Here is a 17,043-nt window from a genome sequence, read left to right as displayed (position 1 = left end):
CTTTGCTTGGCCTAGTTTCCATGTCGGAGGTATGGCTTTTTGGCTGCAACTCTCCCATGAAGACCACTAGGCCAGGCTTGTCTGGACAATAGATGGCTGTGCCTGGGTCCCACTGGTTTCTGCCAGCTCTGAGCTGATGTCAGTGCTGGACATCTTCCAATGTCAAAGAGAAATAATAATTAATGTGTTTTTCTTCTGCTGCGGTAAGCTTCCTGGGCCGACCAGTGCGTCTACGATTCTCAACGTTGCCCGACGTTTTACATGTGTGCCAATAAGAATCGATGCTGGTTTGAAGGGTAGTAACACCAAATACTGATGGGATTTAGACTTTTCTTTTGTTCGCATTTTGTAAATTGATAAAAAATAAACAATCGTTTATATTTTTAAAAGCATTCTTAGTTTACAGCATGTTTCACACCTGCCTAAGACATTTGCACAGTACTGTATGTATTCGCAATGTATTCAACAAAAACACCGGTACATAAAATGTACATATGGTCATTAGGTTTGAGTAAAGTGACAAACGTTTTGAAGTCAATCAACTTAGAATTGTGGGGACATCCCATTAACAATAAAAATATGAACCCACACTTCCCGCGGCTCAAATAATATGATAATAATTTGCTTTATCGTCACAACATCAAAATATATTAAAGTTCTGATAAATACAATGTATAAAAATGCATACAATGTATGAAAGACATTGACAACGTCAAAAACTAAAGAAATTTATAAAATTTATATTTTTATTTTAGTTATTTTGGCAAATACAATTTTAGTCACGTTTTTTACAATTCTTTTCCCACCTACTTTTCATTATTTTGTTCGTTTTTTTGTTTCCGATTATAACCTTGGGACGAACACAGACTTCCATAATCAGTCCTTTAAGCACCTTTTTGAAAAGGTCGGCGTTGCAATGTTTGTGCATATCCAAAAAAACATTTGATATTGATAATGTTTAAAAGTAGCTGTGTTTCTCCTTCTGACCAGAGATTGGTCATTTCTTTTGAACATGCATCTCTACTGATAAACTGTTGCAAACTGCGGTAAAAACCCTGAGTAAGACGCAGATTCCAAATGCGCTGTGTCCTAAAACCCAAATAATACTGACATATGCTGCATGTCTTAATCAGAAAATTTGGAATAAGGCCTAATTCAAAATATTCAAGCAGAATATGATGTTTACATGGCCGTACCAAAGTCTGAATATTGTCATATTTGGAATAATAGTAGAATATTAGTGTGCATGTAAACATACTCAGTTAGCCAAAAGATGACGATCAATCACCTACAAATATGTCAAAAAAATATGTCACTGTGGCCCTATCAGTCATGTATTTATGATGTGTTAAACGTTGGCTAATCAGTGCTTGGACTATTTTTCACTCATATGAGGTGCAGATTGGGAACTAAAGATGAGTAGAGAGAAAAAAAGAGAGAATGATACCTTTTGGTTTAAATACAGCCATCTGTGACTTTTTGGCACATCAGGAGGGAGTGATGTGGAAATGAGAAGGAGTGAGATCTAATTACAGCTCTGTGACTCAACGGAGGAAGAGCAGTGAGAAAAGACGCAGAGGGAGCAGGAGAGGAAGAGCAAAAATCAAGGCACACAGTGACTGAGGACTCAGCAAGTGTGTGTGTGTGCGCGAGAGAGAGAGAGAGAGAGAGAGAGAGAGAGAGAGAGAGAGAGAACCACTTTAAAGAATCACACTCCTTGTGATCATCTTAGGAAAACTCCTCAGGGGGAAATTACATAAAATGGGGACATCTCTTTTTCAAAGCAGCCAAGCTAGCTATTATGTGGACTGCACTGTCCTCCATCTGTGGTAGCTGGCTAGCTAAGTGCCTTTTTGTGACACCCCATCAATCCAATGCTGCTTTTTTGGCTCCTCCTTTTTTTTTTTTAATTGCTCATTTATTTATATAAATAACTTAGGTTTTAGTCATATTTGCCAAAACTGACACTTTATCCTAACCCTGGTACACGAGAGATTATCTGGGGGAAAAAACATGTTCCTCCGACTCCTCTTAGTGCTCCTAATGGTGTTTGCAACTTTCCACTGCACCCAAGGGAAAACAACCAATCAGAGCCTCTAATGCGGTGTCAATAACTGCTCGTGAACTCTGATCAAATTGCCAAAGTAGGCAGCGCTGATTTAAATATGAATCAAGACTTTTACTATTTCTCAACTCAAATGTTTTCAGAAACACATTTACTGATTTTAATACCGTCGAGATATAGTGAGTTTTAGCAAAGGTGTAAAATATGATTTTATTAAAAACACTAATACCGAAAATGTTGTGTGTTGGGAGTGGCTTTTGGTTTTATGTGTCAAAGAGACACTTGGATATGATATTGAGTTAGTCTGGGTGACATCTTCTGTGATGTTGATGTCCAGGGCTTGTGATCAAGAAGACAAGAGGCGCCCGTATTCCTGCATTAGAATGGTTTGTTTAGGCCTTAAAGAGTTGAAAAAGTTAAGAGAACTGTGTACTGATCCAGAACTGCATGCATCTCCCCTTTGACCAATTAGTAACCAGGAAATGTCTTACTTTCTACAAGGTTATCAAAATGTAACCCTAGAGTCTCCTTTTCACAGGTTCAGTACAGCATGCTTTACTTACCATGGCGTACTGAAACCGCACTACTCCTAGTCCTCAACCCACATTCTCAGCCCCAACTAAATAAAACTAAGAAGTCCTTATTTAGAAATTTCAATTAGTATAGGAAATTGCAAACTGAATTTTATTATGCCTATCTATGAATAATATATAAGAAATTAAGAGGGGGTAAGACCGGACTCAACTTCTTCCTACCCCTTCTAAACATAAAACAATATTATCATATTTTGTGCACAAAAGTTATCCCATCCATGCCCAAACTCTGAGTATAAGATGTATGAACTAAATCAAACAATAAAACTAAAAAAGTCAAAAATGTACATGCGCATTACTGTTTGCTAACAATCCAACAATGCAACGAATCACGTTCGATAAAAATTGAAAATTAGCTATAAACAAATCATTAATGACACAAAATTATGATTAAGTGAAAATGTATGCAAAGGTCAATTCACTGCTCATAATAGAGGAAACTATCTGGAGACTATTATAAAAGCAGTAGTGAATGAGAGAATGACTACTTTTTGTCAAACCGGCCGTCCCTGAGCAGGATGTACCGCTCAAACAAGCTGTGAGCAAGCAAAGCCAGAAATAGAGGAAGAGAGAGAGAGGGTCAATTCAAGAGAGGGGGTTTCAACCTCACCATCATATTGCACCATGCCCAGTTGGGCAGCTATTAGGCCAGAGTGGGAAGTCGCTGGGACAACCGAGTGTCAGCCTGCTGGACCTGCTGCCGTATGTTGACCTGAAGCCTCAAATACACAGACGCACAAAAAATAGCGCACCAACAAAAAAGGGGAAAAGGCAGGAAAAGGTTCACGCAAACACACATTAGTCCATTACTAAGCTAAGGCAATATTTGCGGTTTCCACATTTCCTTCCATTAACTTTGTGAACCGCTGCATGCTGGTAGTGATGCCAATAAGAACACTGCATGCTTTCCCTCTTAGCTCTCATCTTTTTACTTTACTTATAAAAATCCTTTACAAAATACAGGCCGTGTGTGTAATAAAAGCAGCACCTGTACTGGGGTGTTGCAGGGATATTGCATTGGATGACAGATACATCCACACTACTACGTCTTCATTTCACATCAGACATGATCTCCGTCTTCATGAGCATTTCAGCACAAGTTCAGGATTTCTTTCCGTCCCTTCCAATACGCCTAAAAAAAAAACACATCACGACCATTCACGTACATTGGGCATGCGCATGCCGGCGGGAACACTGTGAAAGGCCGATAATGCCGCTGCACGCTGGAATTGCTGCAAATCGCTCGAATAGTAGCCCGCCTCCTCTGCATGTAGGCAGTAGTAGCATTATAAAATGCAAAATGTAACTGGAACAGCTGCTAGCATTGACAACAAGGTCCAAAACGGTTGTAATTCGTCATAAATGTTGAACTAAGCACCGGTTAGCAAGGCTGCTGTTTGTTTTATGTCAGGACAGGGTCACTTGACAAATCAGGGAAAGAACCAATCAGGAAGCGGATGTGGGTATCTGCATTATCGTTTCTCCAGACTAAAATGCAACCCCTGAGTTTAAGTTTTTAAACTTACACCTGGTCATTTAAGGGGTAATGGAGTATTGTGGATGGTAGGCTTAAATGTTTAAAAAGTTAAGCATTTTCAAATCAAAACGTATTAGTCAGGATAAAGTAGTAAAGCATTTCAGGCTACATCCACACTGACTAATGTATTTGTGTGCGTTTTTGTGTGAGAGATTTGCCTTATATACCTACATTCCTTGTAGGCCGTCTGTCCTGTGGCTATAGTTCATAGCAAAGTCTTTAAAAAAAGTTTTTCTTACATGAGCAAGGTCACATAGCTTGAATTAGCCAAAAGAAATAAGGGAGAGATAAAAAAAAAAAACGAGTCAGAGAAATGTACTTATCTTCGCTTTCTCTCAGTCTTCTCTGTGAACTGAACACACACAGTCTCTTGGACTCGAGTGAGATCTGGCAGTGGAAGTAGGGTGAATCTTAGCGTAACAAAAACTGCACAATGAGCAACATAGCAGCGATTTATTGACCCTTCACATCCACATAGTCAATTGCACTGCTGCTTAAAACAGGCAGCCAAGAAATCTGCAGAAACCCACTGCTGACTTTGAGGGTTTAGAAAGGAAAGGAAAAAAATCAAATGGTGGGATTTGGATCTGGGTTGGGAGCTCAGACTCTAATAACGGCTTATGAGTCTTTCAAGTGAGGTTTGGATGTTCAAGACATTCAAGGCATCACAAGGCAGCGCAGATATAACTCTTTCGTCTCTTCTGGTCAAGTGGACGAGGAGGAGAAATCGATACCCTAAGCACTAACAGGCGGTGAGGGAACCATTAATCAGGGGAGGGGTGGGGTGCATTAGGAGAAAGTGTGTGAGCAACTGGCTAAAAGCTCCATTTTGCTCTACATTGCAAACTAAAGAGGGACAACAAGATGTCTGTCACAGGGTCACTTGAGACAGGTCTCGCTGAGGCCACATCGTTTGACTGCAATTCTATTGAAAGCACCGCGGCAACTAAATTCTAACTGCGTGCCACAAAGGACAGGGCGTGTGTTTTCTGTGTCAATTCAGTGCTGTCGTGTGGTAGGTGCACACTGTAGAGTTGCTGGAGTTTGCTGTGGAGATACAGGAAGTTGCTGGGGGTTGGAAGACACATCAAACAGGATGTGAAAACAGCTAAGCTGTGGCATTAATGTAAGCACATGCAGACACAAGGACACACTTATGTTGGGTCAGACTAGACAACTTTTCCACAGTTTCTAAGCCCGACTTGACTTTGGGCTCCAAAAGGTTTGGGGCAGCAGGATGAGTGGGTGGTGGTGGTTACAATCCTGTCTTCAACAACTAAAAATACTCTTCTTTTTGTGACATTCAGCTGAAACAAAAGATAGGTCAATATATTTTCCTGCCACCAGCCTCGACTGGTGAATGTTTAAATTTGACCAGCCACTCATTAGGTTACAATTGTTTTGTTTTTTTTAGGGTAAGTGAAGCTACCAGCCACTTAGCTTCACTCACACACACTCATATTTTACCAGCATTTCCCTTTTTTTATATACTTCCCGACCCCAAATAGCACCTTCAAACATTTGACTGAGCTTTCCGAGCACCCTGGACTTTTTTGTCTTATAGCTGAATTGGGAAATCTAATTGATACTGGCCTGATGAGCCAAAAATCTGAAAATCTGAATAAGTCGGTACTTTGTACTATTCTGCAGGACTCCAGATGTATTTCCAAGACCGCGCAAACCTGTGCATCACGTTTCATCATTTTATTTAGTTTTTTTGTGTGTGTGCGCAATTTCTCTAAATACTTATTTACTTCCTCAGTGTAATACTACTTTAAATTTTCTCTTTTTGTGAGCCAACATTTGCCTCCTTTAATAACCACTGAGTGTCTTACCACAAAGGCCTCGGGGCTCTGTTGGCAAGCTCATTCAGTTCTTGGGGTGACTTTAAAATCTGAGTTTTATGGCATTTTTATATAAGACTGATATAGAAATAAACAAATAACACATGATCTGCATCTGTAGACAGCAGTTGAAAGAAGCAGCAAGGTGACAAGGCGGATCTCACATCATGCTACATGGGCACAGTTCAAAGATCTGTTGATAGGAGTTAATTCTATCGGCTAGCAGGGCTGTTAATCTTTATTTATTTAAGGAGGAAATGAGAACAAGTGTACAGTGCTTAGGGCAATGGCCAGACTCTGCTGTGGCCTCAACCTGCTGCTTTGCCTCTAGATTTGTTTTCCGACACAGAAAACGAGCAGAATAATACTCTGCCATGACTTTCAAACAGATGATTTCCTTATAAAAAACTGGTAAAACATTTATTTATTTTTTAATCATTGATTTTAAGGCGTCATACTGCTCTGTTCAAATGCTGCAGTAACAGGTCATATAAATAAGGTTCTCACACACCTGAAAACTTTTAGTAAATCATCCCCAGTAAAGACCTCCTAAGGCCAAATATCACTAGGAAGTATGTCAACGTGATCAAGAGCACACTTGGTAACTCAAAGTATATGTTAAATTGGTAATGTTAAAAGTACGTGCGTGTATACCTTATTGTTCAATGTCAACTTCTGAAGTTGCACAGAGTAATTAAGACAAAGCCCATGAGTTAAAAAAAAAAGCACAAAAAAGTTTGTACTTTTTTTTGTGCCTTTTGGCCTCTTACATTATACCAGTTGCAATTTCCCCTTTTTTGTCTATGCATGAAGGAAGATCACAATGTGAAACTGAGTCGGAGTCTGTGTTATGCAAATTTGTCATGGGCCCACTCTCTGCACATTTGTGCTGTAAGATTTTACATATAAGCCCACGCTTAAATGCTTTCAAAATGTTTGCATTCGGTATCGAAAACTTGAACAAATCCAGCTCTATGTTCAGATCATGTAAAAAACAGTTTAACCACCTAAAAGTCTGTAAAGATAAAACAGGAAGGTAGCTGAAACTATGTGTGCTATTTACTGATAAGAGGCAAAAGCAATTTGTAGAGTAGAAGCACACACACACACACACAACTGGGTGTGTTGCAGTAGTATGTCTAAATATCATCCTCATATTTTCTTTGAAATGTGTCGATTATTTATAACACATGGTTTAAATGTGTCCCTGGCCCTGCAGTCCCATATCAAAAGTGTCCTTAGGCAAGACACCAAGACACAACCCCGAGTTGCCCCCGATGCGTAAACATGTGTGAGTGTTTATCTGATGAGCAGGTGGCACCTTGTACGGCAGCCTCGGCCACCGTGTGTGAATGGTTAATGGCTTCTGTACTGTGTAAAAGCGCTTTGAGTAGTCGTTAAGACTAAAAAAGCTCTGTATAAATACAGTCCATTTACATTTAAATGATAGAGTAAGGTCTTCTTTATCACATAAACACAGACATTGAAAAACATATGCTTGATTTTAGCATGTTCCCAAAGAAATTAACTTTTGGCCAGAAAAATAAAAAAATAAAAAATAAAGAAAGCATACCCTTCCCTTGTTTTCCCTTTGTCATCACGGCGCCACTGGTTCAAAAAGTACCTTCTCTTTTTCTTTACTTCGCCCTCATCAGTTTGTACATTTACAGCTACTGCTGAGTCCGCGACAGGCCTCTTAACACCGGGCATATGTAGCCACATTATTTTAACCGATCCTTTTCCTTGTGTTTGTACCTCAGCCAGCTATGTGCCACAGACTAGCGCTGAAAACCACTCCACCCGCCAATGTGGCTGGTATACAAGGAAAAGTCACACGCCACTGTGAAAACGTACCTTCCATTGGCTGGTGGCAGGTGCTAATTTCCCAAATTGTTTGGGACACTCTCATAGTTCCACCCCGTTGAGCTTAATTACAAAAGAAAGTTGGGCTGAGGCCTAGCCTCAGTGTTTACCTCCATACAACAGCATCTCAGCATGTCAGTTCAGAACTGGGACTTGTTCACACTGGAATCTGTCACTGGCCACATCTAAACTTTTTGTAGTGGTAGAAGTGGGTCAATTTTTTTGGCTGAGGTCTTTGCGGACTTTCGGACCAGTCCTGAAAATGGCGCGTCGCCACCATGTACGGTTTAGGCTGCAGCACCACTTTTATGAGGAGAAGAATAATGGAAAGTAAGAAGAAGAAGAAACCCTACGAAAACAATAGGGTTCCACAGCCCTGCTGTGTGAACCGCGTATCGCCTTGCGATACCGCGGTGCACGCATCCTCGGGCTTGGACCCCTAAAAATCAGGGCTCAACAGTAACGGTTGCCCTTGGCAACCAGAGTGAGTCAACTGACAACCATTTCGTGGCCTCTTGCTGCCCCCGTTGGCCACCACCTGTTCAATGTCTGTGGTTTTTCTATAAAAACAACTAAGTAACTTGGTGAGGAGTTGGAGCCTCTGTTAAAATGTGAGTTTGCTCTACTCCTCGTGAACGGGCAAATGAGAGAAGTAAACGTTGGTGTGTGACTCAAGGCTGCAAATTAGAGGGGAGCCTGGTCTGGTCAGCTAGCTGTGTGAGTCACGGTGACACAGAGCTCGCTAACCGGCTGACCGTTGGGAAACGTTATAACTGCACATTTTTGTTCTTCCCTCCATGTAATTAATGCCTTTTATGTTTTAACACAGTAATGTTACGAATGAAAGCAGGAGTATCTTCTAGTATAGCTTACATGTGTAAGAAAGAAGATTAATCATAGTCAGTCAAAATAAAAGACCCCTTTAGTCCTATAACTGTACAGGCACGGCAGTTACTTACTGCCAAAAATTATGCCAGATATGCATCGGTTTTACTCTGCAGCACTGCCATCAGCGGTATCATTCTTGTAGTTAGATGACGTGTGTAAAGCTGGACCATACAGTGTGTTAAACAAGTAACCCATATGTTACACCGGGCCCGTGTCTATGCTCCGGAGGCGCCGTGACCCACAGCGAAAAACGCGGCCATTCAACTCGATGCTTGATAGTCCACCGGCCGCGTCACGGCTTGCCCCAGAAGTGTGCGTGAGGCGGCTTTCCGCTCAAGTTACACGGCAGGTCTATTTTCACGCAAGCCGCGGGGCTTATGGCCAGTCAGGCAGGAAGTGAAACAGCGAGAGTTTCCACCCAATTCTAGGCTGTATCGCAATTTCCTCCCGAGAGACTTAGCATCAACACACAAACAGTTCCTCCAAGAAATGCTGATTTTACTGAAATTCTTATGACATTTAATATCGTGTCCGTGTTTAATACTCGATGCTAGATAAACTGGCATGTCCTGTTTGTTATCTCTCCTCTTAAATGGGTATTTTGACAAGTGATGAAGGGCAGAATGCACATTTCGGGATGATTAAATGGTTTGACACAACTGGTTTTCATGTCCTCTAAACAACCTTTTAATCCCCTCCGTGGAAGACCATTAGAATGTTTCTATGAAAGGCCTTTTATAGAAGCTGGAGGAGGAAACTGATGTGTGGCATAAAATTTGAGTTTTAGTGAGTTACTTATTGTTTAACATGATTACTCATTGACTTTTGGTAAGATGTTGCATTTATTTTACTTTTTTTCCCAATTCAGATCATGAGACAAAATAAGAGTTTACTTGCAAAACAATGTGCAAAAAAATAGGTTCTCTCGATCACACTGTTTTTATGACCGCTGAGATCGTAATAAAGAGCCTGCTAGATGTCTACAGTACCACAGCGGCTTCTTTTCATCTTTAAACTAAGAATGCAACTTTGACAACACCACCAACTGCCTATTTTCCTATCTACTACAATTTACCAGTATGTGTGGTAAAAAGTTGTGAATGAAAGCAGGAGTAGATGAACCAAGTGAAATACAGATCTTCCTGTATGCCGACGTGAGGGCTAGAGATAGCGACACCGCTACGATCCCAGCGATCTGAAACTGAAAATGGTGAGAAGGTAAAGGACCACATTCAAGCAAAGCCTTAACACGGTCTCTCTCTCTCTCTCTCTCTCTCTCTCTCTCTCATGAGAGGGACCCTTTGTACTAGAAGAGCAGAGCTGTTTAGTATTAGTATCAGCAGACAGATAGCACTGGGGATGGGAGCAAAGGAGCCACTATGAACACACTCCACCTCTGGAAAGTTCTTTTAGATGTAGGCTACTACTCCAAATGCGTTTGAACACTGTGCTGCACAGCTGCATCAGGTAAAGCAACATGTCACACAGTTGTTAGGCTGTTGTAAAATCGTTTTCCCCTTTCTAGGGGAAGTTCTTTTACTCAGGGTGATGCCAATTGAGGAGAGTTTAGTTTAGCATTATTGACAACGGTTTCATAGTCAATTTGTTTAAAAAGAAGAGTGCAAAGAGGAAACCGACAAGACCAAACCGATGTGGGTTTACTCAATACTTACATCGTTGATGTAACTAATCATTACAGAGAAATTTGCAGAGTAAAAATGTTTAGTACCACAAAAGGTAGAGGGCCAAACCAGGCTAACAATGACGTACTCTATGGCATTGGTAGGTTCCACTGCACAAGCTGATCTCTTCTAACATTCTCTTAGTTCATTTTTTAACCCTCCTGTTGTCCTCAGGTCTCTTGGACCCATTTTCAATAAGTTCCTGTATCAGAAATTTGGGTTTCTTTCAACTAAATTGTCACAAAAAAAATAAGTGGATAGTTCCATAAAACTTTTTACAAGTGAAATAATTGATCAGTTCATTACTTTCATTTATTTTGGGTGTTTAATTCAATTTTATAGCATTTGAATTTTTGTTTTATAAAATAAAGTTGAAAAAGCTTCAAAAGCCCAGAAAAAAGGGACTAAAACATCAGGGGAAAACGACAAAAGTGTCGAAAAAGACGACCAAAACGGAGAGAAAAAAAACGTTTTAATTTGAGATTTTTACCCAGAAAACCCAAAAGTTGCATGGTCGGCAGGAAGACAACACAAGGGTTAAGAAATGTTGCTGCAAATTTGGATTTTGTGCCTCAATTTGTATGAAAAACTAAGTGATATCATGTTGGGACGTGCAAGGTAGTTTGAATAAAACTGTTGGGATCAATCAATCAAATTAATCCAAATCATCATCTATCACTGTTGCTAGATCACCAAAATGACGTACGAGTGTGTTTCAGTGAGTGATAAGAGCTTGTTCCATCTCGTTTCTCATGAGTTACCTCGGGGGGGAAGATTTAGACAACTCATGTATGAGTACTGTGAGGAGGAACAAAAACAGGATGACAGAAATGGAGAGGGGGATGGTGTCTGACAAACATCAAGTCATACCGTCTCAAACAGTGAACTGGTCCTATGAGCAAAGCAGCCAACAACTGATTCAAATGAAATGTGGACGGAGTTAGAGGGAAGGTTCAGGCAGGCTTTTCCTCCCCATTACAGATTTAGTATCTGTCCAGAAATAACCTGCGAAGCAGTTTCTGGAGCTCTTATGGTTGTTCACTCACAGTATGTCACGCACCAGCTGGGTCAAATATAGGGCTGGGCGATATGGAGAGAAATCAAATATCACGATATTCTTGACAAAATACCTTGAAGTCGATGCTACGATATTGTGTGGTTGACTATTGGTGCCTTAACAAAATTTACACAATGAGATTTTTGATAAATATTCTCCAGAAATGATTTAATGACTTAGTGGGTAAAGGTAAATAATAGAACAGCAAGAACAGTCTGGCAAGTTCAGAAAATGACATCTCTTTATTGTAATACAGCCTTTAAAACTAGGTAAAGACAACTCTTACCATATTACGATATATCGAAAATCTAACACAATATCTAGTCTCATATCGCAATATCGATACATCGATATATTGCCCGGTCCTAGTCAGTTATGCAAGGCCAGGATATGTGAATCTCTTTTCATTTTAAAGCCATTGAGTGTAGCTCTGGCGGGTAACCAAGTCCGGCATTTTTCCAACTTTACACATAGTAGCATTAACTGTATCTCTTTATATAGCATGTACGGTGGGACGGGCTATGTGATTTATATTGTGAGACAGCAAAGATTTAAAAAAAAAAAAAGGATATATGGTTTGTGCTTTGTCACGTGGGTCCGTGTAGTGTTCGTTGAACCTTTGACGGTTTAGTGTCACAGTAGAACTTCACACAAGGGATAAGACTGAAACTGAAGAATTATGTTTTAGCGATTAGCTTTAAGTTGTTACTGTTAAATGGCCGTACTTCCTGGGAGACAGAGAATTCTGTAAATGGCCTAAAAAATAAAAAAGGCCTTTAGAAGCATCTTGCAAGAAAGGAAACAAATCAGGAATTGAGAGCAAACGACGTGCTCACCGTATAGGGAAGCGAGAAGTAAAGTTTGGCTGTTGAATCTTTTTCAAATTTTATTTTTAGCCGTTTTAATTTGCAAACAATAAGCAGAACGTTAGGTAGTACAAAACAGCACGGGCACCAAAAGGCTCATCTCATCTTTGATTGCGTTCATTTACAGGGAAGATCTGTGGTATTTTCCATTAACATGTCGGCTGGACCTAGCTGCTGAATTAGAGGAAATGTACAGTGCTTTCTCTTCGAATACGTGAATTTCATGAGAAGATTTAGCTCAGTGTTTCCTGAGCTGACTCTCTCTACGGCCCCCCTGGTGGGAGTAGACATATTTTCAAAACTCCTCCCTTAAATCTCTTATTAATGGGGGGGGGGAAATGTCGTCACATGCAAACTGCTGTAAAGTAGTCTTGCAAGCTGCTGAGTCATTAACACAGTTAGGGGCCGAAAAGCAGGACTACAGGAGTAAAACTATTTGGAGGAAGGGATGCAACGATACACTCAACTCACGATTCCATTCTTGATTTTGAAGTTCACGATACGATTTTCTCAACATTATTTTAACAGAATGAGCTGCAGACAAATGACTGAAAAATATTTCTTATTTATATAAACTGTGCAAAACAACAGGTGTGTCCTCTTATCAACAAGTGCAACTGAAATTGTATTTTAGTATCTTCAATAACAAAAATCTAATAAAAAAAACATATATATTTCTAAACAAATCCGAAATCTAAATAACTAAAATAGGAAAAAAAATCTTCTAATAAATAAACTAAGAAAACAGAGACGTCTGAAGTCAAAACACATTGAAATCAAAAGTAGATTACAACCTATGCCGACCGGTCATTTTTACACATTTGTATTGATTTTTAAGCAATTAACGATGCATCGTAGTTTCCCTATTTGTGGGGGTTTTATTTACTGGTCACTCCTGAAGCCTTATTTCTAGTTTTAGTTGTGGCCCGGAGGCTTCTCTGGAGCAAAATAAAACTGATAATATGATGATTAAAAAAAAAATGTGTATGTTTAGTTGCATCACAACAACCTTCCTTCTTCGTACAAGTGTGGTAAAAAATATGTTGCACGTAAAAAAAAAACAATGCATGTTATAACCAAAACTAGATGACAGGTTACACAAAGCTTTGGGGTCCTTTAGAAAGGTATCTTTTACAAAAGGGGCTATTTACCGTGTTGACAGCCAAAAGCTTAAGAGCAGTGTTTCAGAGAAACATAGGTAAGTCAAATAAGAACTGACCTTTAAGCCGCGGGAGAGAAAAGGAAATTCTTAAAAAAGAGATCACGCAATATCAAAAGGACGTCTTCAACTGAGTGTTTAGCAACACACATAAATATATCTAATTTTTACGCACTGTTGCCTCTTCGTCATGTCATCACTATGACTCTGAACAGAGGGATGATTGTGATGCATTTAAATCCAAGGAGAATCATTGTGGGGGGGGAAAATAGCAGCATGTACTTTCCAACATTTTGGCTATCCCATCAAGGTCAGAGAAACGCTTTTCAGGCGACCAGAAAGCATGAGGCTTTGAATAAGCCTCTCACGCCTGAGGATCTGGACGAGCCTGGGGTCTCACAGAGAGCACTTTAGATAGTTCATAATGGAACAAAAAACTAAGCATCCTTTGCCTTGTTAATGCAGCGTAACACAAGCATTGCTCCTTTAGAATGCGTTACTATCACACATGGGCCAGGGTAGGGTTGGGAAATATATCGCTATCGCAATATGAGACTAGATACTGTCTTAGATCTAGGATATCACACAATATTGTAGTATGGTAAGAGTTGTCTTTACTTGGTTTTAAAGGCTGCATTACAGTAAAGTGATGTCAATACGCGACTTTTCTTGCTGTTCTATTATTTACCTTTACCCTCTAAGTCACTAAATCCTTTCTGGAGAGTATTTATCAAAAATCTCATTGTGTAAAGAACCTTTCGTTAAAGCACCAATAGTGTACCATACAATATTGTGTCAATATTTGACATTGAGGTATTTGTTCAAGAATATTGTGATAGTTGATTTTCTCTATAACGCCAAGCCCTAGGCCACAGCATCTAGGCGTAAAATGTCATCGTTTTGTTAACACACGTAACACATCAGTGTTTTGGGCGATACCTCAAGGCTACTGATCTTTTTTAAAATGTGGGTTTAAGTTTAACAGACACATCTGGGAAGTGTATGACAACGTAAAATATAAATGAAAAAGAACATATTGATCACAGTGTAAGACAAAGGCGCAGCACTGGAGCGTTATTTTTAGATCTTTGGGTAATGATTTTAATCCCACAGATTGTCTAAGTGTTCCTAAAGATAACATCAGTGCCTGAAACTCTTTTTATACTGTTGATGGCACTTTGATTCAACATGGATATGACTGATATGATTGATTAACCAACTACACAGGAAAGACAACCTACAGCAAGAAAATAGTTGCCAGGATTTCATAATGAGCGATACAGACAAGTCTTAACATTAAATGATCAAATAGTTCTCTCTTACCTTGAGGACTTCGCCACGCTTGAAACTAAGCTCATCGTCAGCAGTGGCGTTGAAATCGTATTTGGCAATGGCCTCCATGGTTGTTGTTGTGCGCAGGAAAACGACTTGGTTGTTGTTGTGTTTCAGGGCCTGAATAAAAAATAAAAACACGTATCCAGGCTTCTGTGGCCAGATGCTTTTGCTCCGAGTCTCTCCTCCCGTCTATGACCCGCTCCTTCAGGGCTTGGACCTCACATAAAGGTTACAGGAATGTTCCTGCAAACAAGAGACAACATAATACTCAACATGGGCAAAATGTAGTGTAGACAGTAACAACTGCACAGGGCAGGATGGTCTTTTTAGAAAATTTCAAAATTCGGTTTGATCTGAAGCTTAAGAATATATCAAAAATATGAACATGGTGCTTCCTTTATGTTGCAAGTTTGTACTTATTTGACTGCTTAATGGTTACGCTCATAAAATGTTTTTATAATTGCTTCCTTGTGATCCTGGGTAAGTTATATTGTGGTCTAGACATCACACGCATTGCTCTATTGAGATCTTACACAATTCAAAATACAGAACACATGTATTAATGGCCATATCCAATGGCAAACTTGTGCAAATAGGGGTTAAGGCCTGTATGTTCTTGCTGCTGTTACTCTGGGTACATTTATAAGAGGATAAGAACATATTGATGCCAAATTCGCTACAATCAATGGCAATTAGTACAGACTTTCCTGACAGCCAATCACCTGGCTCGACCAGACTTAAGTCAGTAGCCTACTTAAGCAGAGCTGACAGTGATACACTCGCTAAACCTACAGTTGCTGAGTTAAATGGATAAAGCTACATTATCTCATTAAGTTGTTTGCTGATATATATCACACCGTGCAGCTCTGATGGGTTCACTCCATAAAGCCCTGAACCGAAAGAGGCCATTTAAATCACAGGCCGACAGACGGACGACAAAAAAAAGAGACACAAACTTATGGCAAATTATCAGCAAACAAGCTCTCATATTGAATTGCTTTTTTCCCCCAACAACAAACAATCCAGGTTATCTCGTCATGGATAATCACTTTATCGGTTAGCTACACAGTACAGAAGACACTTTTCAAGAAATCCGCAGGACCATCTCCGTCATTAGGGCCCCTTACCACCCCTCCCACTACATCTTCTCCCTCCTGCCATCTGGGAGGAGGAACAGGAGCATTAGCTGTAGGGACCAGCAGGATGCTAAACAGCTTCTTCCCACAAGCAATAAAAATGAAAGGCCTGTGACTGACACACACACACACACACAGTAGTAGAACGGCGAATGAATGGATGGATGGACAGGCGGAGGAGAGGAGGGCTGCCGCTGCCTTCAGGTGCTACAGGAAATGTCGGAATAATAAAAGGTTTACAAGTGACAGCCCAGTAAACATTTTGAGCTGCAGTAAAAACTGATGCTCACCTACATCAGCCTCTGTTCTGTGTCACTTTCACTCACTTACTCACTCTCTCACACACACACACACACACACACACACACACACACACACACACACACACCACACACACACACACACACGTTATAACTGATGTTCCGTCTGAATGTTTTATTTTAGATATGGAAAATTTTATCTTGCAAGTAGTTCTGCTTTTTATTAATTGCACTGTGACAAACTGATGAGTGTATGCCGGCACTCAGCAAAATGACAAAGTGAATACTGAAAAGTAATTTGACTGTAAGGGTAGGACCAAAAAAAGCAATTTTCATTAATACTGTCAACAACTCGAATAGTTTGAAACCCGGCTGGGGACTTGATTAAACTAATTCTCCATTCTGAATTCCCTTTACATTGTAGGCTACTGCTATTTCTACTTGCCCAATGTCTATATACCTATTTAACCAATGTTAGACCAATGGAATAAATATCGTGGGACGATTTGAAGTCAGTGTAGTTATCCTTACGGGCTTCCGTAGGTTAAAATGTTACTGTAGGTTTAAATCTAGACAATGTGTTAGTATTTATAATATATGCTTACTATCTGCTTAGTGGCTGGGCCCCTATACACAAACTTCAGATAGTTTGCCACGGTGTCACATATCCCCCGCCTTCATTATTTCTTATGATTGTATTTGCACTTGTTATGTAAATAGGGGTAAACTTAAAAACTCAAGCCAAGGCCACTGTAATG

The 17,043-nt window shown here is 40.0% G+C and overlaps 1 protein-coding gene across 1 annotated transcript in view; it reads right to left on the bottom strand.

The window, feature by feature from the left end:
• grb2b (growth factor receptor-bound protein 2b) overlaps positions 1 to 17,043 on the bottom strand; it is a 41,371-nt gene that overhangs the window by 23,404 nt on the left and 924 nt on the right. The window contains exon 2 of the mRNA XM_032536584.1: positions 14,878 to 15,132. Within this exon, the coding sequence (XP_032392475.1) occupies positions 14,878 to 14,955 (78 nt within the window). The 5' untranslated portion in view covers positions 14,956 to 15,132. The remainder of the gene's footprint in view (positions 1 to 14,877; positions 15,133 to 17,043) is intronic.

This window comes from Etheostoma spectabile, chromosome 15 (genome assembly GCF_008692095.1).
Source record: "Etheostoma spectabile isolate EspeVRDwgs_2016 chromosome 15, UIUC_Espe_1.0, whole genome shotgun sequence".
NCBI lineage: Eukaryota > Metazoa > Chordata > Actinopteri > Perciformes > Percidae > Etheostoma > Etheostoma spectabile.
This window is presented reverse-complemented; position numbering and strand designations above follow the sequence as displayed.